Consider the following 25,850-nt stretch of genomic DNA (forward strand, 5'->3'; position numbering starts at 1 on the left):
ATTGTCTCTAAAAATATAGAGTAGATTTTCCATGAACAAATGAAATATTCTAATATTATTAATCATTCTTTTCGACAAAGAATTTTTGATACACAAAGTTATTTCACAGTTCTCGTGTCCTGTATAGTCAAACCGAATAGAATAAATCATCTGTGGCACCACATTTTCACTCCAGCTTTTTTTTATTGAAACTGTATAGCAACACGGCAAATGATTCAATATTCATATATCCTAATGACACGCAAACGTATCGAATCGTGCGTCTACATAATTCATCGTACTTGATTCAGCAATTTAACGAACGTTTTGTATGGCAAAACAAATCACAGAGCAATTTATGATTTCCTAATAAATTGACTAAACTTGGTAAAAACTCTAAATACACGCTCCTGATTCCGAAAACATGCCAGATTGTTTCTCGTTTGGGAAACAGCTCATGTGTTGTGTCGGTATGTTTTAGTTCGGTCATGGTTTACGTTTTACGAACTATTTACTCCGAATGGAAAATACCGCATGTGTGTCGTGCTTGGCTAGGAAGGCCAAAATATGGTCCAATTTAAATAGACACATGAACATAGTTTACAACCACGGTCGGCTCACGCTGCCACTACTGGTGCCTTGCACAACCAGGACGGAACCTATAATGTGAGACCAAGAAATCCTGAAGCAGACCATGTTTTGGTCTAATCAGCAGTGCTATTCAGAAACGGTTGCCCTGCGCGCCATGGAAGCAGGGGCCCAGTAATACGTGAGTTTCAACCGGCTAAAATAAACACACCCATGAGCGTTGGCTAAATCAACAGGAACGAACCCTTTCACCGTGCAGCACCCCCGTTGTTGGGTGCCCGGTACTGTTGTCCATCTCAATGGTCCAGAGCTCAGATGCATTCCAGCTCGGGCACTGCCGAAATGAAACATGTCGTTATTTTCACAGCGTTTACAATCAATACTTTTTATTTCCCTTAATCGTAGAATTGATTTTTCAAAACTAGCATTTTTGCATGACGAGTAATTTGCGGAATTGAATACAGTTTTCCAACTTTGTAGCGATTTGGATGAATAGAGATTGGAAATAGGTACACTGATAGACCGACAGCTTTTTTCATCTTTGTTAATTCGTATAGACGCAAATGTGTTTTCCATTTTGGCAGATTATTTTAATGCGATAACGATAATGGTCATTACAGTGATTAGTTAGATTTAAACAAAGTTAGTGATAGAATCGTAATTTGCCTCTCACTAGATCTAAATTTTATGGAATGTCAGTTTCATCATATTCTGCATTCAATTAAAGTCTTGACTATACCAAACTGTGCCACAGTTTATCCAAAATATTTTTTTTAGCATTCGGAACTGCAAGTGGGTGAACAAGCAAACTTGAATATTCATTTTTTAACATAGAACTACCTTTTTGTTTACTACATTGAGGTGCATTTTAGAAGTACAAGAAATTCACATGTAACAAAAAGTGGTGACGTTTGGCACCCTTATACTCTGTCATTTTTCAATCGATTTTAGAGATTTGCATCAATCTATCATAAATTTTTCTATGCATTGAATGCCATACAGAATATAACAAAAATTGACCGAGTCACCATTGAAATAAGCCTAACTATCAGGCACTGTCAAGAATGAACGAATCAGCCAATCACATGTAAGCAGGTTTTTGGTTCCCAGGCCCGGTACGATAATTTTATACACCTAGGCTTTCGTTTACTTCAAGCCTATAAAAAAGTTACAGAATTCCTCCTTTCCTGAATTCCTGAATTAAGTTGATGTCCTGAAGGCAAGCAGTTTTATAAAAGTGTAAAACTATTTCTCACCGATCGATCACTTTTATCATTTGAACATTGAACTTAGAAAAACTTGATGTCCTAAAAGTCCGTTAAAGAAACAAGCGCAACCATCCCACAGTGGTTTGAATGAAACTCTTTCAATAGTGATTTCATTAATATAGAATATTCGGGAGAATTTTTGTATATCAATCGACGCAACGGTTGATCATTAGTCTTAGTTCGGAACTCAACCGCAGATGGCGCTGCAAATTAAAACTTTTTTGTTTTATGATACAGAGTTATGATTTATTCGGAAAGGTTGTAGATAATCTTATTGCAAAAATATTTGCTGAAGATACAATTTTTCTAAGTATCACAGTTTTCGAGATATTATACACTCCCTCCACAATTATGGATCACTCACATGGATCACTTTTGTGTTTCAAGTTAAATAACTCAGTTAAACAAACTGTTTGAAGGAATGAAGCATTTTTGCAACAAAATATACCCTATTAACTAGCTATTAACACATAAAACATCCTTTAAATCCCGACATTGATGCTTTTTCAATGCGCGTACAAAGTTGTTATCGAGAATCTATCAAAATGTCTGTCGTTTTTTCAATCAGCATAAGCAGTACGTTCCTCATTCATAAGGTTGCTATGTGGCATAATCACCAATTTTCGAGCAAAAAATGACTCGTACATAAAGATCAAGCTAAGTTCTTTACGATTCAGCGAAATATTGGTTGTTTGCCAATGATTTTCCTGTAAAAATAAGTAATTTTCAAAGTGATCCATAATAGTGACCAAAACAAGGTAATTTTTCACAATTATGGATCACTTTGATTCCAATGTAATTTTCACAAATTCAAACAGTTTAGCACCTATTACAAACATTTTTAAAGCAGAATCGAAAGTTGCACTGAGCTGAGTTTTTGGAAAATGCTGTTTCTGAATTACGCAGGACAGGAAGCTACGTAAGGCAGTAAAACGCTATGATGGTACATATGCAACGGTTCATCGCAAAAGTTAAGCGAAGGTTAGCTCTCATGCAACAATCTAAAACGTTAATTTTTTCCTTAACTTTTTAAGTGTTTGAATTTACTGGTTCTTCGAGCTTTCGGTCAAAAATTTCCTTCTATGTTTATATTTCATTTTTTCGGTTTATTGTCGCCTTTCCACTGTTTCATACATCGCAACATAGCAGCGATGAAATTAAACTGTTGCATCGATTAACTTTTCCGAGATCCACTGTACCTACACACTTAAAAAAAAGTGCCGAAGTCAGCAAAATTTTGCCGAGATTTGGACAGCCGAGCGTTCGGTAAAATTTTTTATGATGCCAAAGGTTAGTAAGGATCCGTAAACGTCGATTTGCAAAACTGAAATTTTTACCAAACGCTCGGCTGTCCAAATTTCGGCAAATTTTGCTGAGTTTTTTAAATGTGTACATCGTTAATAACAATTCGGAAAAAAGAAAACTTCATCCTGTACTAGTCTTTTCGGAGCCAACGCAGCTGGTGAGCCTAAGAATTTTTTTCCAGGACAAAAAATCAGTCGTGAAATCGCGAAAAGCATTCCCAACGGCTGATCGGTAGGTGTCTTCGAAGAAGGACGGCAGGCATCTAAAGACAGACCAAAAGCCACACAAGGTCTTTCATACGATTTGAAACATGTTATTTTTATGTTATTACATGATTTGAATAAAGTTCATTGAGAGAATTCGCTGCAAAAAGTGTATTTTTATTTTGATCCATAATATGGTGAAAATTGTTTCATAATTGTGACCGCTTCCAAAAGTGATCCATAATTGTGTGTTTGATCAGTCATAATATAAGCTTAATTTCCGTGGAAAACTTGCACTAAATGGGTTTTAATAACTGAATCAACTGAAAGATTACATATTTCTGTAACTAAAAACATTTATAAACTGCTTTTAAATAATAGTATGCGCTACAATTGATTGTTTTAAAATCATACTTCTGCTTAAATGGTCCATAATTGTGGGGGAACTGTACGTCATTTATGGCAGAACCCTAAAAATCATGCAATTTCGGCAAACTTTGACATATTTTGCTTCTGAGGGGTGCCAAACTTATGCTGAGTAGTGAAAAACTGGAGTCCCAAAGCTCCCAGAAGTCCGCTTTTAAAAAAGTCATCCATTCGAGCTTGGCAAAGAAATGTGCAAATCTACAACAACCTCTGTTCACTATCTCCTACCCTTCGTCTACGTGATGCCGGCTGGGGTACGCAACCTCGGTTGCCGTACGCAGACAGGGAAGGGGGAATTGTGGCTCCTGCCCACATATAAGATGGCAGCCCCATCAGCGGGATACGGACCTTAGGCTAACAACCTACTGTACTCTAGCGAAGAGCGCGTTTAGAATATCCCGTTCATCAAATCCACTTGGGCGACTTCGATGCGAAGATTGATCCACGCAACACGGATCTTGAACGTGTCATGGGACCCAATGACCTAGGAAAGGTGAACGAAAACGGGAAACTGATTACAGAATTTTGTAATAATAACGACATGGTCATTGGTCGATCGCTCTTTCTCATAGACCATAAGCATATAAAGTCATGTGAGTTACCCGCGACGACCGAACAGAAAACCAAATTGACCACATCTGCATCAGCCGAAAGTGGAGAACGGGTCTTCTGGATGTATGCAACAAGCACAGCGTCGATGTTGCATCTGGTCATCATTATGTTATAGCTGAGATACGCTTGCGCGTCGTACGTGTCCAGCGACGAGAGTAGACAGTTGGAAATCGTTAGGATGTCCGTCAACTGGAGAATCCCGAGGTGAACAGGGTTTTTGTCGAACAACTTGAATCCCGATTCTCGGAGTTGCACTTGGTGGAACTGTCGAAGAGCAATGAACCGGCATTAAGAACGCCTTCGTCATGACCAGTGACGAAATCCTCGGCAAAGTACGCAGCGGGCGGAGGAAGTGGATTTCGGATGAAACTTCGAGGACGGACGGAGAGAAGCGTAAGCTGGCATTGAGCGAACGCGAACCATAGCGGGTAAGACAGCTACCCGTCGACGACACACTGAACTGGAGAGGACTGTTAAACGACCATGGAGAAATCACTGCATGCTGACCATGGAGAAATCAGAAATGCTGACACTGGTGATATCCGTTTGTAGTACGGTATATCTTGTCGCCATAGAGGTGTTAAGATGAATGCTACGATGCCACCAAAGAACAGAGCTGGTCTGTTACTAACTGACTGTACAGCTTAAGCGATGGACTCAACGTTTTGAACAACTCTCTCGAGTCTCAAATGTCAGACACCAACAAAACCAGCAGCGCATGACGCAAATAGATCGTCGTATAAACCGTGTTAACTCTGAGACGCCATCACTGAAATTGAAACAGCTATCGAAAGTATGATATCCAACAGAGCGCCAGGAACTGACTGTATTCCAGCCAAGATGCTAGAAGCTGACCCATCTTCGAGGAGGTCCAGGAGAAGATCGTAGCTACTCTCCGACGACAACAAGCTGGATTCCGTACTGGTGGATCATATGTAGACCATATCACAATGTTCCACTTTATATTAAAGCAGATCAACGAGTTCCAGGATTCTCTTCTGCTGGTATTCGTTTACTTAGAAAAAGCGTTTGACAAGCTTAACCACGAACCACGTCCAGTGATCAAGTACCAGCGAACGCGTTAAGTAGCGTTGAAAATGTCTCAAGATTCCAGGCAGGTACAACGATTTTGAAATGTTCTGCAAAGGTCTGCCGCATTCTAAATCGTTACAAGTAACTGATATGAATGAGCTGGATACTCAGGCGCAGCTCACGTCCTAAAAGCAATTTAGTGGAATCACAACCGTGATCGACATGGATTTTGCTAGGGATTTACTGGCAAACTGTGACCCGGTTACTCATCAGAAGGCGCTGTCGAGGAGTATGAACCTGGACCATGACCGAGCTACCCGGAGGCAGGAAACCGATTAAATGCAAATGGGTCTTCAAAACCAAACACGGCGAAAACGGTAACGTTGATAGACACAAAACGCGCCTAGTCGTAAAAGACTTCTCGCAGCGAGAGGGGGTAGACTGCGCTTCCTTTTCGCCTTGTCTGTCTGGCATGGGCTGTCCTTTGAGCAGATGGACGCAACAACGGCCTTTCTCCAAGAAGAATTATCGCAGGAGAGCTGTATGGAACAGTCACCGTGTTACCAAGGATTGGATTAACCAAAAATAGTATGCCGTTTAAATAAAGCTCTATACGGACTTAAGCAATCCAGTCACGTATGGAACACTAAACTCTATGCGGCGCTACGCTACGTACCATCCATCGCTAGGAACACTGATAGTGTAGCACTCGATTTAACATGCAACATGCAAAGTCAATGAGGACTCCGATGAATATCTCTTTGAAATTGACTACAGAAATGGCCTCGTAAACTACGCATGAACAGTGCGCTAGACCCGATGTTCTCTTCGCAGTTAACCAAATAAGTCGCTTCAACACAAATCCTGTAACCCGGACCCAAGCATTGGGAAGCAGTGAAACATCTATTTCGATATCTGAGAGGTACATGAAAACATTGGAAACTGAAGCCGCGGTACATCAAGGGAAGCATTACCAATTTGACAGGATCGGACGCTAACTGGACATATGACCTGGATGATCGAAAATCGATCAGCGGCTACATCTTTATGCTGCAAAGTGGTCATGGTGTCATGGGTAGTGTCATGGTGTTGTAAGAGACAACCTACCGTCGCATTATCGATATGTGAGGGCGGATGCATGACCCTATCTGTCGCAGTGCAGGAAGCTATGTGGTGGCGTGGTTTGATAAAACAACTTGAACAGGAACTGACAGTCCAACCTTGCTGTTACAACCAAAGCACTATATGCATTGCCTAAAATGGAGGCTAGACGCCACACACAAAGCATGTAGACATATATCGTCACTTCATTCGCGATGCCCTTGACCAGAACATCGTAAGGCTAAGCTACGTAGACACCAATCAACAGATTGCTGATGGCCTGACGAAGACTCTTGAACGGATGCTATTGGTGCTATGGGAGTTGACGCTTCAGCTAAAGGGGGGGTGTTGATATACGATAAGCTGTGCTTAAGCTCTGCTTTAGCGTGTAACGCTTGACATTTAGTTCTGCTATTATTGATGTTATTTTTGTAACTTCTCGAAGAAACGTTAAACTGTACGGACGTACTTTCCGTCACTGTACGTGTTTTCTCTACACTTTCACTTTAAAACAACGAGGAACTGGTCATTACGCAACGAGGTGAACCCGCGAGCGATGGTATGATGGGAATGACAGCAATGGAAGCTCGGAGGCCAGTAGCGCAGTAGTGGTCCAAAGGAACTTTTTTCCTAGTGTCTTTTGATTTCATTTCATCATTGATGGTCTTCAGCACTTTTGTTCGTATGAATATCTCCCTTAATCTAAACCTGTCGAAAGTTCGTCAGCGCTTACTATAATGAAAATAAAAAAAAATAACTTTTTTGTGTTAGGAAATCTAGACATAGTTTCTTCGGCAAAGTTGTAAATGTTGTAAAAACAAGCAACTTTGCTGAAGAAATAAAATTTCTATCTTTATCGAGTTCTGAACTATAGGGCATATTCTTTAAAACTATTAAAAATTGGTTTTTCATACTTAGCTTTTGATAGTTGCATTTTACAAGTATACAATGTTTTAGGCAATTATCGAAGCTCTCAAAATACACGTTTTTGCAGAAGTTCGCAAATCTCTTGGACCCTTACTTGTTGAGTTATCACATATTTAAGCTCTAAATTTCCATAGCTTCACGAGCTTCGCGTTCGCTAAAAGCTCGATGCACATCCATTTTTGTTTGTTAGTAGATAGACACATGGTTTCTTCGGCAAAGTTATAGAAAATATAAAAGTAAACAACTTTGTTAAAGAAATGACATTTCTATTCCTATCGAATGCAGAGCTATAGAGCATTTTCCTTGGAAATTCTTTAAAAATAAGTTTTTCATACTTAGCTAATGTTGTTTGCATTTTACAGGAATATGTGGTTCTACGCGATTATTGAAGGACTCAAAATACACGTTTTTGCAGAAGATTGCAAATCTCTAGGACCTTTCGTTAAATCGCTTTTGGCTAGTGAAGTTAAGGAAAAATAAAGCTTAATAAGCAATAACTTTGTAAGAAAAGGTCGTAGACATTTGCAACCTTTTGCAAAAACATAGGTTTTGAGTCTTTCAATAATCGCCAAGAACCACATACTTTTGTAAAATGCAACCAACCTACGCTAAATATGAAAAACTTATTTTTAATGAATTTCCAAAGAAAATGCTCAGTAGCTCTGCACACGATAGAGATAAAAATGTCATTTCTTTAGCAAAATTGTTTATCTTATGTTTTCTATAACTTTGCCGAAAAAACCATGTGTTTGCCTACGAACACAAACAAAATGAGCGTGCATCGAGCTTTTCGCGAATGTACTCTCATTTGGGTGGTTGGGGACAAGCGAAACGCATACAAGTTTATAGTACTCGACTTAAGCTTTAAGGTGAAGCGCTGATTTCATAAATCCGCTTGCCCCATTTTACCCCATGAGCTCGTGAAGCTATGGAAATGTAAAGCTTGAGAATGCGATAACTCAGCAAGTAAGGGCCCAAGAGATTTGTGGTCTTCTGCAAAAACGTGTATTTTGAGAGCTTCGATAGTTGCCTAGAACATTGTATTGTTATAAAATGCAACTAACAAAAGCTAAGCATGAAAAACTTATTTTTAAATAAGTTTTGAAGAATATGCCCTATAGTTCAGCACTCGATTAAGATAGAAATTTTATTTCTTCAGCAAAGTTGCTTGTTTTTACAATATTTACAACTTTGCCAAGGAACCTATGTCTATATTTCCTAACACAATGAAATTATTTTGTTTTATTTTCATTATAGTAAGCGATGACTAACTTTTGATAGTTTTGATGTCCTACTATGTCCTACTTACAGAAAGTTTTTAATATACACAATCATCGTTATTCAAACACTTGGCTGTTCTTTTCCTCTTTCCCCGTTGGCTTTACGTCAACAACCAATGATGGCGAAGAGGTTGCGGATGACCAGGAACAGGGGGTACATCCGTTGATGACAAGAGGATCGGTGATAAGTGGTTTGGTTGATGGGGGGCTACCCGAAGACAAACTGCAGGGGTGGCAATTGCTGATGGTAACGTAACAGCAATCGGTCGGGTCGTCGGATTCCGGCGAAGAGGATGATCAGATGGACGAGAAGTTTATCAATGCGGAGAACTATGTTCTGGAAAGCGGTGAAATTAGTTCGTAGAGGGAATATTGATGCTTGATATTATGTGCTGTTGTTTGTAGTGGATTTATTTTTTGTGGGTTAATAAAATTACAGATAGTTTATTGTTAGTAAAAACACATCTGAGGTGCACTTGGGTGTAGAGAAGTTCTAGATATGCTAGTGCACTTCATCGAGGCTCAATACAAAGCATTCTCGTGCAAGGTGTTGCAAAATGGAGTCTTGTCCGACCCTACAGCTTACAGGCTTACAGCCCTTGTCCGAGGCTTACAGCTAGTGTGAGACAAGGCTACATTTTATCACCGCTGCTGGTTCTCATCGCTATGGATGAGATATTAGTTGGAGTGATTGACAGTAGACCAAATCGTGGATTGCCTTGGAATCCTCTAACGATGGAGTAGCTAAATTACCTCGACCTAGCCGACGATATTGCCTTACTCGCACAACGTCGAAGCGATATGCAGAGCAAGTTAGATGACCTTTCCGAGAGCTCCCACGCAGCAGGTCTCATAGTCAATGTAGCAAAACCTAAGTCTATGGTAGTGAACACTCACAATTCTACCAACTTCACAGTTGCGGGACAACAGGTTGAGCAAGTGGAAGCCTTTTAATGTCTTGGTAGCCAGATAACGCCCTCTGGTGGTACCGAGACACTCTACATACGAAAATCAACTCAAACGTTAAATCCGTATTGTTGTACGCCTGCAAAACGTGATGCGTCTCAACGGAGACAACGCAGATACTGCATGTATTTATTATTCGCTGCCTGCGATATATCATTCGAACCAGGTAGCCTGACAACCGGGTATTCAACGTGGAACTCCATCGTCGATGTCATCAACGGTCGAAAGCGCAAGGACAGCGGAGAAGAGGCGGACCCAGGAGCTCATGGCATCGCAGTTTAACCAACGACATCCGGGCTGCTGACGAGAACTTGTCCTGGCGACATGGCAATCCGGTTTCATCGAAATTTGGGTGTAGAGCTTCCGTGCATGGGATTTTCTCGCCGTATTTTGCCAATCATATTTATTTGTGATTCGTTTACGGTGATTCATTTTGGCCACTGTTTTCCTTTTGATCGATAGTCAAACGTTTCTTGTTTCGGTTTGTAACAACCATTTGATTCCAGATTCCCTTTACGAACTTGTTCGACATGTTTATAAATATTAATCCTAACGGTTATTAGGCTGTAAGGTGATATAATAGTAATTATTATCACTGCAGTAAAAACGATTGCTGATAAACAAGGCGCCTCCATTAGATCCAAAGGAAGATGGAACGCTTGGTTGTTTTGTAATTTTCATACGGTAGATTTAAAATACACTATCTTTTTTCACATTTAGTCAACATTAATCAGTTTTATTATTCTAGTCAACATCAAACGTCATATAATATGGTTTAGTAATCGAAAAGTTTGCAAACTTAATAAATTTACTTTAATTCACGGTGCTTATACACTGTTTATCACAATCAACCAATTCGTTTTTAAGTCTCATAGCAAAATGCTTCGCATTTGAAAACATGTAAAAGTCAAACTTGCTGGAAGTGTTCCACTGATACCAGATTACCTCATGATGTCAATAATTGATTTTCTCATCTGGATCAGGATTCTATCAATCAGCAGGTACTCCTCAGTGTTGCTGTATTTGCACGCAGCCTAATATTCACTTACCTCCCGATACGCGGCACGTGATAACGACATCATCGCCTTCCTCCTTCGGACCGAGTTGTGTTCCATTCATTAGTCGTCCCCAGCGGTCCAAAACCACCGGTTGCTCCGGTAGCACTGTAAATAATAAACGAGCAGGTAAAACACTCAACGTTCTATGGCTATACTTTCTTAACGTGCGTAACGAATGGATCTAGGGGATATGAGCATTCTGTTCCGTGTGTACTATATGGTTTGAAAAACCTTCATACATTGTTGATTACTGCGGCTGGAGCGTATTAATTTTCCGTGCTCATACCTAGTGTGGTACCGGTGTACAGGGATATTTTGTTTTTCATGGAATACGTTTGTATTCTAGCAATTGCTGTACAAAAAGTTTTAATGTTATTCACATGCTAGGTACGTATTGTACCTAAAACAGTCAAAAGCTGTGCTAGTGTGACATATGAATTAATTTAGTCTGTAGATAAGTGGCCGGAATAGCATTTCGTTTTATCTGATTCAGACATGCTATTTTTAACTAGATTGATTGTCTCTAATCAAATTGATAAATAGTTGATGAGCAAAATATATAACAGGATTCTGCTTAGTTGTAATTTTGGTTAAATAAATAAATAAATTTAAATCTAGAAAATAAAAATTAATTTGAAAAGGACAAGAGGACGTGCTTTTCAGAGTTCCTAAAACTTTATACGCAGATATTTTATTAAATTCTCGAATACATTTTTATATTTAACACCAACAGAAGCTCATAAAACAGTTCATTCGTTCAATAGATTATTAAATTAATTATTTATGTGTTCGGTTACATGGGACCTATATGATAGGAGGTTAATTTAATTTGAATAACGCGTCAACAAGTTGATTGAAAAGAAGGGTTGTCACACCTTTTGAGATTAGGGATTAATTAGCTGGTGTCTCTTCATCAGTGACGCCTGAGATAATGCTTATCTCGCTGAACCTTGTAGGTTTTATTCCTAGTGAGAATGCAAATGCAAACCGGCTTGAAGAGGAACTTCAGCCGATTCCATTAAGAATTCAGCTGGGTTTGAACAGAATGGAAATAAGATGTTTCGGTATTTAAAACTCAATTTATGAAACGCGGTTCAGAAGAAGTTTAGGTTATTTGATAATTTCTGTGGGATTTCTAACCCAAACGTTTATTAAAGGCTGTATTGGAAAAATTGACACACAAAACATGTGGCATCGTTTTTCTTTAAGTCCATCCAATAATTTTTTTCAAATTACAATTACATTTTGGTGAACGTGCGTTGATAGTTAACGGATCGATGAATGAAATGACAAGTTCCAGGTTATTACAACAGCACTGAAAGTACTGACTAAATGGCGAAAGCGAGCTCTGCCAATGATGCAGTTTTAAGGCGAAACACAAAATATATGCATCATTTGGTAGTTCTTCATCCAGCCTTTTTCTAGCCACTTTGGGTTTACGCTCAATAAAAAATTGCGCAAAATTTGCAATGAATTAGTTTTTTAATTGAATTAGATATTAGTTTGAGCTGTCATGAATGAAATTTAAAAACATACTCACCGATGACTGATAAGTTGTAACGATATGTTTGTGTTTGTAGCGTTCGAAAATCTATCCGACAGCGATAGATACCTTGATCATGGCGCTTAAGATTCTGAAAAAAGAAATTTATGTTATTTATTTGTGTAATTCATCTGACAAGGGTCTTATTGAATATTCCGGTCAAATTTATAACAACTTACAACTGCGTATTTGTTGTGAGAACTCTTGAGACGCCTCATTTAACTCAAATAAGTTCTCTACGGAGCCATAAGTATGAACACAAGCAGTGATAGATTCTCGGGTTAGAAAGCTAGTCTGATAGTGCAGCCGCGTTGATCAGAAAGTAGAGCGACCGCGTTCGCAAAAAATTATAATACATCTTCGGAATTCACGGCCCCGTTTCTTCAAGGGTGCGCATAATGAACTTGAAATTAAACAAAAACTGTAACTGAACCGTTTCTTCCTCACGCCTTGTGGCTCAAAGAAAGAAAAATAAACATATGAACCTTTCCGCAAGCCGGGAAGAAAACGCCACGGCGCGGCGGGAGTTAATCGCTTAGGCAATAAAGGATTGCTTTTCAGCGTCGCCGTGACGTCTCAGTGCGCACGAGCCTAGTAGAGAGAACGCAAAGTCGCTCTCCAGTTAGCTGACTTTTTTTTTATCAATCTTCGCCCGCCGCTTGCACTGGAGTTCAAGAATGAACCTGTGCAGGAAAGGGAAAGGATTAGGCACTTACGCGCGGGACGCAATTCGTAGGTGACAAAATAGGAAAAAGCAATTCTCGCATGGCGATCACGCCTAGGGCAACTGAGTAGGTGGGGAAAAATCTCCATTTCGGTAGATTAGATTAAGAATTCCTGGGTGGAGAAATTATACAGTTGTTTTCGAATCGTCTAGCCGGATGGCTGGCACCTCAGGAAAAATGGATTTTAATCTATTAATTTGGGTTTTAGAATCGTAGGAACCCCGGTGCAATACGCACGTGTGGACAGTGATGGCGCCACGCACCTTAGCTAAGCCCTCTGTTTGGTTCGAATGAACTTGACAATCCACCCAAAATTTGAACACAGCACTGTGTACCATCCATCGTAGATTGGAGTAGCTTGGTCAGCTTCCTGACGAAGCCGTTCTCGTCCATGGTTTTCATTGCTTTTTTCGGTCGATGGTATCATATGCAGCTTAGGAGTCAATGAGTAAATGGTGCGTGAGAATTCTGTATTTACGCACATTTTGGAGGATTTGCCGCAGTGTAAATATTTGATCCGTTGTTGACCGTCCTTCGAAGTCGGTTTGACAAATTCCCAGAAATCCGTTCGCAATTGGTGATAGTCAACGGAAATTGATTTTGGGCAGCACCAGTGTTGAAAAATTCATGGCAGCAAAAAACTCAATGAGATTTCAAGCACATGAAATTTCAACCTTGATCACAAGCGCCAAACTCACATATGACTTTCTCTCGCTATTACACGCGTTGTCTCTGTTGCTATGTGCTATGTGAACCAAATTCAGCTGTAAGTATTTTGCTTAATTCTTCCACAGTTGGCATTTCATACAATGAATCAGAGAGCGAAAGAGAATCTACCGTCAGAGAAAACATCAGCAGCGAAAAATACCGTATACATTCATGAATTAAGCTGGCAAACATATTGGCGGAATTGACATTTTTCCTTTGCGGGAATCGACATTTTCTTAACTAGAAAGTAAAAAGCTTAGTAAGAATTAGATAATCATGCAATTTAAATGTGTGTTTCAATTTAACTTTGCGATTTATTTAGTGATTCATTCTTTCACGCTCACTCACAGCTACGTATCGCACGAGAGAATGCCTATGCTGTTCAACAACGAATTTGTATGCACGTGCATAGCTCCGGGTAGCAGTTGAAGCAAAGCAGAATGTGTTCAAGCGGGAAGAAATATGTGTGAGTTTTGTGTTTCTTGGTATGAAAACAGAAAAACTCACGCATGTGTTTTTCTGCATAGGATCAAGTTAACATGATTCACAGCCGATTTTGAATCGTGATGAGTTCGTACAATCCAACTTGACCCTTCTTAAACCCTTAACGCCTTCAATAGATCGGGTAGATAACTCCACCTTTCTACTCTTCCGGTAGCTGTTCTGTAATCCAAATTTTAACAAAAAGCTGATGCAGACGAGTGGCCCGCTTTTCTGGCCCTATTTTAATAACTCCGCTCTAATGCCATCTTTTCCCGTCGATTTATTGTTCTTTAACTGCATGATGGCCTCCTTAACGTCGCCTATCGTTTGGGCTGGCACCTCTTCTCCGTTAGATGCACCGTCAAAATTGCATTCCCTGCCGCAATGGTTCTTGGTGGTGTTCAACGATGTGCTGCTTCCAGCTTTTGGTTTCCTCACGATCGTCCGTCAAAATACTGTCATTCTTACCATGATACATTTCGGCTCATGACACAAAACCTTTGCGGGATCCGTTCAGTCTCTGGTAGAACTTTCGCATTTCCTGAGAAAGATGCAGTCGCTCCAACTCCGCGAACTCATGTTCTTCCAGGCAGCACTTTTTCCCAGAAGATTTGGGTACGCCGCATTTTCTTCTGTTTGTATTTTTTTACGTTCTAACTTGAGCCACTGCGCGTCTTGGATGCCCGTTCGAATAGTCCACGAGAGGGTTTCATCCAGCTCGTTCTCTTCTGGCAACACAGCTTCGAGTTAGTGCACGTAGTTTGCGGGGACATTTGGTTGCTTTAGACGCACGAAATTGAACCGAGGTCGAGCGTCGGTAACGAATATTGTTCACCGCGGGGATTTTTGAGCGCACCTTTTATCATCACTAGGTAGTGGTCCGAGTCAAAGTATGCGCTTCGACAGGATCTGATATCAATGCTGTCTGAGCAGTGTAGACAGTCGATTAAAACGTGCTCTGTTTGATTTGGTCACTTCCGCATGATACTTGTGTAGCAGTCTGTGCTAGAATAATGTACTACGTAGGGCCATGTTGTAGGAAGTGACAAAGTCTTAGACACATTTCGTTGGTCACCGGATGTATGCTGATCGCTTTAATCACCAATTTGTATGGCCGACCTGAGCACTAAAATCCCCGATGACGATCTTGATATCATGTTTTGGGCAGTTGGGTCGCATTAACGCATCTCGGCACTCGCAACTCAGCTCTTCAACTCAATTCTCCGTTTTTAGATCGGCGTAGATTGCCTCCGCCGTCCCAACGTTTGTAGTAATGATGTCAAGGTCGTCTACAAGGAGTTGGCTACTTTTGCTGGAGACCGTTCCTCTTGTTTTGACGATCGCTTACACATTCAATAGCGACGTTAAATAGCATACGGGACTGTCCATTGAGCGTTTCGATGGAACTCGATAGTGCTACAAAAATAGGCGCGTGGAGTATCACTCGCTTCAGGGTAGCTATGATCAGCCGAGTTAGTTTGTCCGGATAACCGTTCTTGTGCATTAACTGCCATAGCTTTTCGCTATCAGGATATGCGACGTAGCCAAATTTGGAAGAGCACCTTGTAGGCGGCGTTGAAGCGTTTAGTACCGTGTGAATTACGGCAAACGAGCCGACCGTTTTTTTGTGGACGGGACAAACCATATCGTCCATCTACTCATCCTTCCAAATCTTGGAAATTATCCAATGAAGAGCCATTGCTCTGAAGAGTTGCATTTCTTATAGTTTCTGGGGAACTCTACCGGGAATCGTTCCTTTCTGGGCACTACCATGTTCCAACTTCCATTTTGCTTGCTTCATTTATATCGCCATTGAGCTGCTCATTGACTGCTTCCAACTATTGACCACCTCGCGCTCGTTTGCAATCAGGTTTCCTTAGAGTTCTGCAGAGGTGGGCACCGCTAACCGATATGTTAGCTTCGCTAACAGCTAAACCGCTAATTCAAAACGTTAGCTTCGATAACCGCTAACCGCTAAATTAACCAAAAATTTAGCGGAAGCTAACGCTAACCGCTAACCGCTAAATTGATTAACGGCGCAAATTTTGCAATAGTTTTTAAACACCAATTTTGGAAAAAACAAAATCTTCGTTGCAAAGCTTTAAGAAAAAATATATACCTGGAAAAACATGAAATAATTTCGTGAAAAAATTGCAAGCATTCACAAAAAAACTGTTTTGAAGAACATAACCACATTTAAAAATGGTGAAGTGGAATTATAGTTTTTTCGATTTTTCTTTGGAGTTTTCCATCACTGGAAAATTTTGTATAATATCTTTCCAAATTATATTTTTTCTGGATTGCCAATAAAATTTACTTACGTATTCACTTAAAAATATATGCTCTAATACATGCTTGGTTGCGTGCTTAAATTATCGAAGTAGTACAGGAGATCTCCGAATAAGGCGATGGCTAATGCTGTCCATACACCGGGATTTCTCAGTTAGCTATCGACCAACAAAACTGATTTTTGATATATTGTTAGAGCTCGTTATAAGCTTGCTAACTACCAAAAACCCACTGATAATAAAACTGATAATATGCAGTGGGCATGATAGCACCACTCACCACCTTATTCGGGAAACTGCTGTTTATGAATATTTTATGAATTCGACTTTTTTGGTCATCACTCAGAAATAACACTATCGTGAAATTTTAATCCCTAACAAGCACACAGTGATCAGCTTGTGAAACAAGAAAGAAATATTTTGAAAATAAGGTAGAGTATAGTTTTTCTAAGCTTCCTTTGAAATTTTTCGCTTCCATGGAAAATTTTGTAAAAACTGTTTTCCAGATAATAATTTTGCTGAATTATTGAGAAAACTTTGTTACATTTTCATAATATTTCTTCAAAGATGCTTGGTTCAAGACTTATGAGTTTTCGAAATAATGTATGTGATGTACAGGGATACCACGATATAAGACAATTTATAATTTCAAAAAGTTGTCTTATATCGAAATTGTCTTATATCGAAACATGATTTTTTCACAAAAATTTGGCATTAGCAGTCACCAATTTTACTCGGTGTTGTGTGTTTATGTTTTTTAAACTATTTAATATTGTTTGAGCTATTAGTTGATGACAATTTTTAGGATTATTTTAAAATAATGAACAAATTTATGGTGCTTTTGGAATGAAAAATGTGCTCTGATGTCGTTACCAACTATGTCAAAGGGATTTGTCTTATATCGAGGTAAAAATTGTCTTATATCGAATTGTCTTATATCGAGGTTGTTTTATAACGAGGTTGTCTTATATCGAGGTATCCCTGTATATAACGAGGTTGTCTTATATCGAGGTATCCCTGTATAAGTGAAGTAAATAAATCGAAAAATTTTTCTTGATATTTTCTGGGATTATAGGTGATCGCAAGTTTTTGAAATATTGATTTATTTTATGAGTCCTTTAACTGTGCCCACGTACAAAAATTTATGAAGTTTTGGGACTCTTCGATCCAGATCTATGGGTAATATTGCTAAATAATTGACACATTCCAGCGTTACGGGAAACCATCCCTACTATGTAAATCAGTTGCTATTTCATCAAATCCCTGGAATTCAAATGGAAGATCATGTGTTCTTTAATCAACTATTTTACAAAGTATTTGCCAAAAAGCTGGTGAAACAGGAAGCATTTCTCACAGTAAAAATGGGTGCTAATTGTGTCCCGTAACGCTGGAATGTGTCAATTGCTCTAAAGAAAATTTAGGAAATTCATATTTCACAATTTTTCTTTTGCTAAAAAAAAGTTAGCGGTTTATTTAGCGGCACATAAATTTAGCGGAAGCTAACGAAAACGCTAACGGTTTTAAAAATTAGCGAAAACGCTAACCGCTAATCAAAATGTTAGCTGAGCTAATTAGCTGTTAGCGGATTAGCGGAATTGTGCCCACCTCTGGAGTTCTGAATTGAGAGACTGGCCATGTCACTCAAAAACTCGCATCATTACGTGTGTCTCTGGTTTAATGATGACAAGTTCTCGCGAGCTAGTGAGTTGCCATGGCCAGTCTCTCAATTCAGAACTTTAAGTTTCCTTCCTCGTCTCCACTCATATTGTGAGTTAAGAGAAAAATTCGTATCGGCCGATTTTGAACGAAAAAGAAGAAGCAACCCCGCAGTTGTCAGACTTCTTAAACACTGAAACAAAAACGCCGTGATACACTCATAATTGAAAATGCACAAAAATGAAATTTTTCACACAAATCGTCATAAAAAATTTTATTCAGAAAACCAACATCTGTTTTTTTTAAATTAAATATAGAAAACGTTTCATTAGTCACATATTGTTACATTTTATTTGATCACATTTTGAAAAAACTGTAAAGTATACAGCCCTAAGGGTTGTACGAAAGGGTGACGTAGGACTATATCAGATCATTAGATCATAGACTAATGTAAACTGCATATCTGGCATATGTATGTTTATAATCTGTGTCATATGTATGTTTGTAAATCTGTGAGTGCCCTTGTTTAAGTGAATGTTTGAAAGAGAAGAGCGAAATATTCAGATTCAATTCTTCATTGAATGCAATGGTGGCTTTGAAAATACGTGGACGGGAGTTTATAAGTACAACGCCTGCAACTATTGAGACATAGAGATTTCTTTTAAAATACACTTGTGTGCATCATAAAGGTTGAAATAGTAATGAATGACCAACCCAAGATTATTGTATTAAATATGACTATGCGTAGCTTGACATGTGATGTTCCAATAATCTGACTTTAACTCGCTTGTGGCCTTTAAAAGGGCCTTTGATTACAAATAACATTAAAGCCAAAGCACGTTCATTGTAAATATGACGTGCCATTCGCATGTCCTTCTCTTTTGACATGAATGGCAACAGGCACGCAAGTTGGCGGCGTCGATTCACTGTCTTTTACTTAGTTTACTTTCACAGCGTACCGCTTGTTACATAGCCAAAAATATGGCACATACGCAAAACTTTCTGCTTTATTTGTATGAAAGTCCTTAACCTCCTACCACAGGGGTGAAGGGTCTCAAACCATCATAAAATAATTTCATGCCTCCAAAAACCCACACATGCCAAATTTGGTTCCTTTTGCTTGATTAGTTCTGGAGTTATGAGGAAATTTGCATATTATTTGTATGAGAGACCCCTCCCCCCCCAAAGACGGGAGAGGTCTCAATTCACAATAGAAAAAATGTTGTCTTCTGAAACCCCTACTTGCCAAATTTGGTTCCATTTGCTTGATTAGTTCTCGAATTTTGAGGTAATTTGTGTTTCATTTGTATAAGAGCCCCCCTCTCATGCCCTCCTTAAAACTGCTGTCTTACCCCCTCCATAAAATTGCTGGTTATTTTGTCTATCCTACGACATATAAATTGTTCAGTTTCGTTTAGTAGTTTAGTAGTTATAAGCATTTGAAATCTTTCATTCAAACGTTACACTTCTATTTTCGTTTTCACAGAGCGCTACCCAGTCCCAGTATAGTAAACAAAGACGTAGTCCTATAACAAAACGTCACTTTTCTCAACATTTGTTTGTTTATAACTTTTAAGCCACCAAACCGATTTGAATGACTTTGGTTCCAAGCGGTTCCAAGTGAAAGGTATTTCGATGAACTTTTCAGAGAAATTATAAACCCGCTGATGAATTCAGGTCTGACTAACATGCTCGACTGTGTGGCTTCCATACACGTGTATATGTTTGGTTGCAAATGAACAACATGTTGGCGGGTCATTCAGGTTAAGCGCCGAGCCGAACATCTTATTTTACCAGCTTGGCTTGCGGCAGTCACACTCAGCCGACTGTGTTATTCGAACATGAACCCACCAACATTTTTACCCAACATATTCGTGCTGATGCTATTTTGAAATCAAAGATGGCGGATTATTGTTGAGGATTTTGCTTAAAAATTCCTGTGACATAGACATATTTAGAATGCGCGTGACGGGTAGAAGTCGAAAATCAATGTTTGACTCGACTGCTCGACTAGACTGCTTGACTGGACTGCTCGACTCTACCGCTGAACTCGACTGCTCAATTCAACTGTTTAACTCGACTTAGACTCAACTGCCTAACTCGACTAGACTGGTCGACTTGACTACTCGACTGATTTGCTCGACTCAACTACTCGACACGACTCGAATAATCGACTGTATTGTCTGACTCGAATGTTCAACTCAACTGCTCAATTCGAATACACGACTCAACTGCTTGATTCAATCAGTCGAGCAAATAGTTGAGTCAGTCGAGTCGAGTAATCGAGTTGAGCTGTTGAATCGAGTAGTTGAATCGAGCAGTCGAGTCGAGAAATCGAGTCGAGCAGTTGAGTCAAACAGTTGAATCGAGCAGTCCAGTCAAGCAGTCGATTGGAACAGTCAAGTCCTGTCAAATATCGATTTTCGACTTCTAGTCGTTACCCTCATTCCAATAAGCATCACAAGGGTTTTCATGCAAAATTCTCAGTAATAGTCCGCCATATTGGATTTAAAATGGCGACAAACATCGATTTTCGACTTCTAACAGCAACCCGCATTCTAAAAAAATCTTATTGCAAGGGTTTTCATGAGAAATGCTTGACAATAGTCCGCAATCTTAAATTTGAAAATGGCCTCACACATTGATCTTCGACTTCTAGCAGTTATCCGCTATCCAAAAAAGTCTTATTGAGGGTTTTTATGTAAAATTCAAAATAATAGCCCGCCATCTTGGATTTTAAAATGGTGTCAAACAACATTTTTCTACTTCTTACAGTCACTCCCGTTTAAATAGAGTGTATCCCGAGTAACAAGTTGGGCTTTATTACACTCTTATGATGGCATTTAAGACCAAAATTAGTCATTAAAACCGCCATAAGAGTACAATAAAACTCACATTGTTGCTTGGGATGTTTCAGGGGTTTTCATGCAAATTGCTGACTAATGGTCTTTTTTTTTTTTTTCCTGTATGGACTCATCACTGCGACCAGTAAGTTAGATCTATTGTGATATCGCCCGGGTGTTTGTTGTATAACCCGCACTGCATTTATTTTAGCTATAGTCGCTATTGAGTGAGCGATATGCTTATTGAATTTCTTTTTTTTATGCGTGCTTGTGTGTAATTGGGTACCCTTCTTTCAATGCTTTACTCTACTTTATCCACCTCGTTCCACATGACAGCGCACAGTCCCCAATTATAGTCATCCCTGGCGTAGCAAACCAGTGCATTTTTACTACAAGGGTCTCATTTTTGCACTGTCAATAGGCCATATCGGGATAATATAGAACTCAGCATGAAGGAAGGGCGATGAGGGGCCTGAGAATAAACCCATGCTAAAGTCACTTTTGACATCGAATGGCCTGATTCTACTAAGATTCGAACCCATGACCATTCGCTTGTCAAAGCAGACTCGGTAACCTTGCGGCTACAGAGCCCCCCTGACTAATGGTCTGCTAGCTGGGTTTTCAAATTGATGTCAAACATCGATTTTTGACTACTAACAGTGAGCCACATTCTAAAAAAGTCTATATTGCAAAGGTTTTCATGTAAAATGCTGAATAATCCACAATCTTGGTTTTCAAAATATTGTCAAACATCGATTATCGTCTACTAACAATCAGCTCTGTTTTAAAAAAGTCTATATTGCAAGGGTTTTCCTGCAAAATGAAAAATAATAGTCTGCCATCTTGGATTTCAAAATGGCATTAATGACGAAAACCGCATGGGATTGACCATTTTCCAGAATGCCTTTTTATTTTCAGTTTTCGTTTAGCGTCAGCGACGAAAGTGACCGTTACCAACCCCAATAGTGGTAATGACTATGTAGTTAACTGCGAGTTGAGGTTTAGTTTGCAGCTCGCTACAGCTCTATATTTGATTCTAACGGGATGCTTTTTCTAATCTTTTCCATGTCAATGATTCGTATTTACATTGGTAACTGTAAAAGAATATGTTTCTGCATCGTTGAAACGGCGATTAAATATATTTTTTCCAGGATTTGACCAAGAATAATTCCGAGTGTACGTATAATGTTTACGTGTTTGTTGAAATGAATTTGTGTCAGTGTTTTATGAGAACTGTCATTTTCGGTTGTCAGTTGCGGTTGTCAGAACGAGCGCAGAATGCTAATTTTTCTATGAACTCACAATATTAGGTTTCTGTATATAGGTATTCTTTATAAGACTGGGTCACTTTCTCAAAGAAATTACGCGTCTCGTTAGCTCGAATAGTTTTTATAGTTCCACACGACCCCTGTCCTGCTCCTGACGCTTTTTTCTCCTAAGGATCATGGTCAACTCACTGCGCACTCGTCGTACTTGACCAAATTCTCTTTAGTTTTTCCAAGTTCTTCCTCTTCATCGCATGTACGATCACATCATTTATTAAGGTGAATCCCGATCTTAGCTAAGCTAAGTTCTTTTTTCCTCTCCATCGAATGCCGGCATTCCTCGTTAAACCAGTCATTTCGTCAAATATCGAATCACCTAGCTCCTTCTATCAAGGTGGACCGTCTGTAGTTTTGAGCGCACAGGTACTGGTACTAGGTAATGATACAGGCCGATATCCGTTAAAGTTGTCGGTTGCGTCGCTCTGCAGGCTATGGACCCGATCACCGTTCTATACATCGTTTCCCTACCGACCTGGACGTTCATATCCCCGATAACGATCTTGATGTCCCGTGACAAACAGCTGTCGTACGTGGCCTCCATCCGCGCGAAGAACGCTTCCTTCTCATCATCGGGTCTATCTTCGTGAGATAGTTGGAAGTACGCTATAATTACGAAACTAAATTTGCATCGAGATATCTATGAAGGCCAGATAAACTGTTTTGTGAGGGACTGATTTTTCACTGTAAATCAGAACACCAGTATAACGTATACGGAAACAGGACATGTCTTGGTGAATCAGGACGTATGCAACCCTAGATGTTACGGTTATGTGAAATAGTCATTACTTGATACTTTAACATGCTACATATGTGCTTCGGCACCAATCAACAAACACATCCAAGAGTCTTTGAAACCGGTCATCAGCATGTGCCATGTGGTCAACTACAAGCAGCAAAGCTGTGCTATGGAAACAACACGAACACAAGAGATCCTCGGCTGCTACCTTGTAGAATACTCGAGAAGTTCGTAGTAAAGTGCATTTTTAACGGTTTGAAAATCATCTTTCAACTAAAACAGCAAGAGTAAACTTGCTATATAGTTTACAAGTGCAATTAGCCCTGTTTTCATGTACCAAGACAGCGACAGTATCGTCATTATTTGTGCCAAGCATTGCACTGTTTAATAGTGGCTGAGATGCTTACTGTTTCAGAGAAGTGGAACTTACTTTCGATATTATACAATTCACACTTATTCTCTGGTTTTAAAAAGATTAGAAATCAAATTTTCACTAACAGTTACAAAAAAATCTGTATTATATTTGACTAAACTCTTTGATAGCACCGAAGCGGTTCCACAGACAAGAGAAATACTTGGTTATAGATTAATCATGGCTTGACATCGATTCAACCATAAAGTCAGCATTAATAAAAAGGAAATGTCTTGCTACGAACTGCAAGAGTACAACCTGTATCGGCTCCGTTAATTCCGAAGCTAACCAAGCATTTCGCTCCATTTTCCCTCTACACGACCGATACATAAACTATTTCAGTGAAATACGTGCTACCACTTACCTTTATCAGCAGCGAAGCGGGCGATTTATCAATATTGAACTTCGCACGTGATCCAAATACTTCTGGAGCTGACCAGTGTGACGGTTGCCGGGATATTCTGTCACGTACGTCCACGCTGGATTCCAAAACGAGGCAACGAGGAGAGCAGAAAGAGAGAAATTTGTCCGTTAAGTTTGAAAATCAAATCTAGCTTGCACTGGGCAGTCGTTTTGGATCCGACATCCGAACTTAGGGTGACTGACGCATTTTCAATAAAATAGTTAACAAATCACGATCAGTTTTGTTGAAGTAAACTTGGACGGATTTGTAATTCGTTTCTACTGGCAAATGAATTCCCTATCAAAATAACGGGGGAATATTGGAATGGAACCCTAAATTAGACCATACTCTGGAGAAAAGAAAAACAATGAAACACGTACCTGTACAGTGGTATTCCGGCACTGTCTTTGAACCAGAGCACCATGCTCACCTCGGTCAGTGAAACGGTAATTGGGCATTGTAACTCGATATTGCGTCCTTCCACGCCATCCACGTTGTAAGGCTCTGTAAAATTTCAATATAAAGACATAAATGCATGGAATGAGGCCAGTGCTATTTGAATTTAGTTTGCGGTTTTCGGATTGCAGAGAGGAACACAGTACGGTTGTCCGGTTAGCTCCAGCAGGGAGAAAGAACATTCACCGGAGAGTGGCCGATCGAGGCATTGTCCGAGGGGTTGAGGGAAAATTTTGTTTTTGCAAAGTTATGAAATTCCTATATTTGGTTTCGCAATCACAGCCCCGTAGAATGAATTCCAACCAGTATGCTATAATCTGGCGAGAGATTTATCGCTGCCGGATGTGGTTGTTTGTTAGCGGTTGGATGCATGCATCGAGCGCGTTGCCCATATACATGCACGCACACTGTAGTTTCTTTTTCAGCCACTGTAAAACCGACGGTTTGATTGACACCATTTCTACACGGGCCTTCGAGTCAATGCAATCATTCAAATATTTATTGTTTTAAATTATGTGGGTTTTTGAAAATTGAAAGCACCGAAATAAGAGCACCAATTTTTAAGCTTATTTCTTAATTACTAGAAACATTACTGAAATGAATTTTGTTCACTTATTCCAATTCCACATCATAGCGTGTAGATTCATACGATTCGTAAAAATAATGTATATATAAGACAGGGATATTTTTATTTCTAGTTGTCAACCGCACAAAACTTCACTCATAATTATTTTATATTCTGCAAATATTTGTATTTCTGCAGATATTTTGATTGCCAATAATTTTGCCTTTTTAGGAATGCACCTCTGGTTACCTCGCTTGAAATTTTCAATAAATTACATGAAACGAAAATCGAACGATAAGTCGCGTGCCACTTGTGTGGTTTCGTCAGAGTGTAAACACATGAATGAAATCACTGATTTCAGCACAGTATTCAAAGTATGGTCTGGTAATTTTCTGATAAATCTCAATCATAACGCACATTGGAAAAAAATTGTACGCCACATTTCACATGATTTATCATCAGCACGACGCAGAAAATGCAACCCCGCAGTGATCAACCGCACGGCGTGACCGCGCTCTGACGTGTTGTTGTTTTCATCGGTCGAGGGACAAAATAAAATGGTTGGTTATCTGACCGTAATATCTACAGCGCAGTGCTATGAGTCTGGTTTTTGTCGCGAACGCTTTGGAAATAAGCTCGTCCGACCAAAGGATAAATACCTCAAATTTCCGGAACTTACTATATACATACCAAACACCACCACCACCACCACCCAAACGAGCGGGCAGCAGTAGCGGTCAGTCGTTATCCGTTCCTCGTCGCTCGGCCAGGATACGTGTGAAAAATCTGGCGAGAAATACCATAATTTATCATCCCCATCGCCAGGCCATCATCGTCAACATCAGCATCGTCAGTACCATCGTCATCATCATCACCAACTTTGGTCTGATGTTATACGTTATGCATTGACGGTTCCGGATTGGGTGTGGATGAACCGGACAGCCTGATCCGTTGTTGCAAAA

At 39.6% G+C, this 25,850-nt stretch overlaps 1 protein-coding gene across 1 annotated transcript in view; it reads right to left on the bottom strand.

Moving 5' to 3' along the window:
- LOC128741515 (hemicentin-1) overlaps positions 1-25,850 on the bottom strand; it is a 140,870-nt gene that overhangs the window by 60,269 nt on the left and 54,751 nt on the right. The window contains exons 2-5 of the mRNA XM_053837389.1: positions 24,248-24,371; positions 23,829-23,943; positions 12,286-12,379; positions 10,737-10,850 (exon numbers count right to left, since the gene is read on the bottom strand). Coding sequence (XP_053693364.1) covers positions 10,737-10,850; positions 12,286-12,379; positions 23,829-23,943; positions 24,248-24,371 — 447 coding nt within the window. The remainder of the gene's footprint in view (positions 1-10,736; positions 10,851-12,285; positions 12,380-23,828; positions 23,944-24,247; positions 24,372-25,850) is intronic.

The sequence above is a fragment of the Sabethes cyaneus genome, chromosome 3 (genome assembly GCF_943734655.1).
Source record: "Sabethes cyaneus chromosome 3, idSabCyanKW18_F2, whole genome shotgun sequence".
NCBI lineage: Eukaryota > Metazoa > Arthropoda > Insecta > Diptera > Culicidae > Sabethes > Sabethes cyaneus.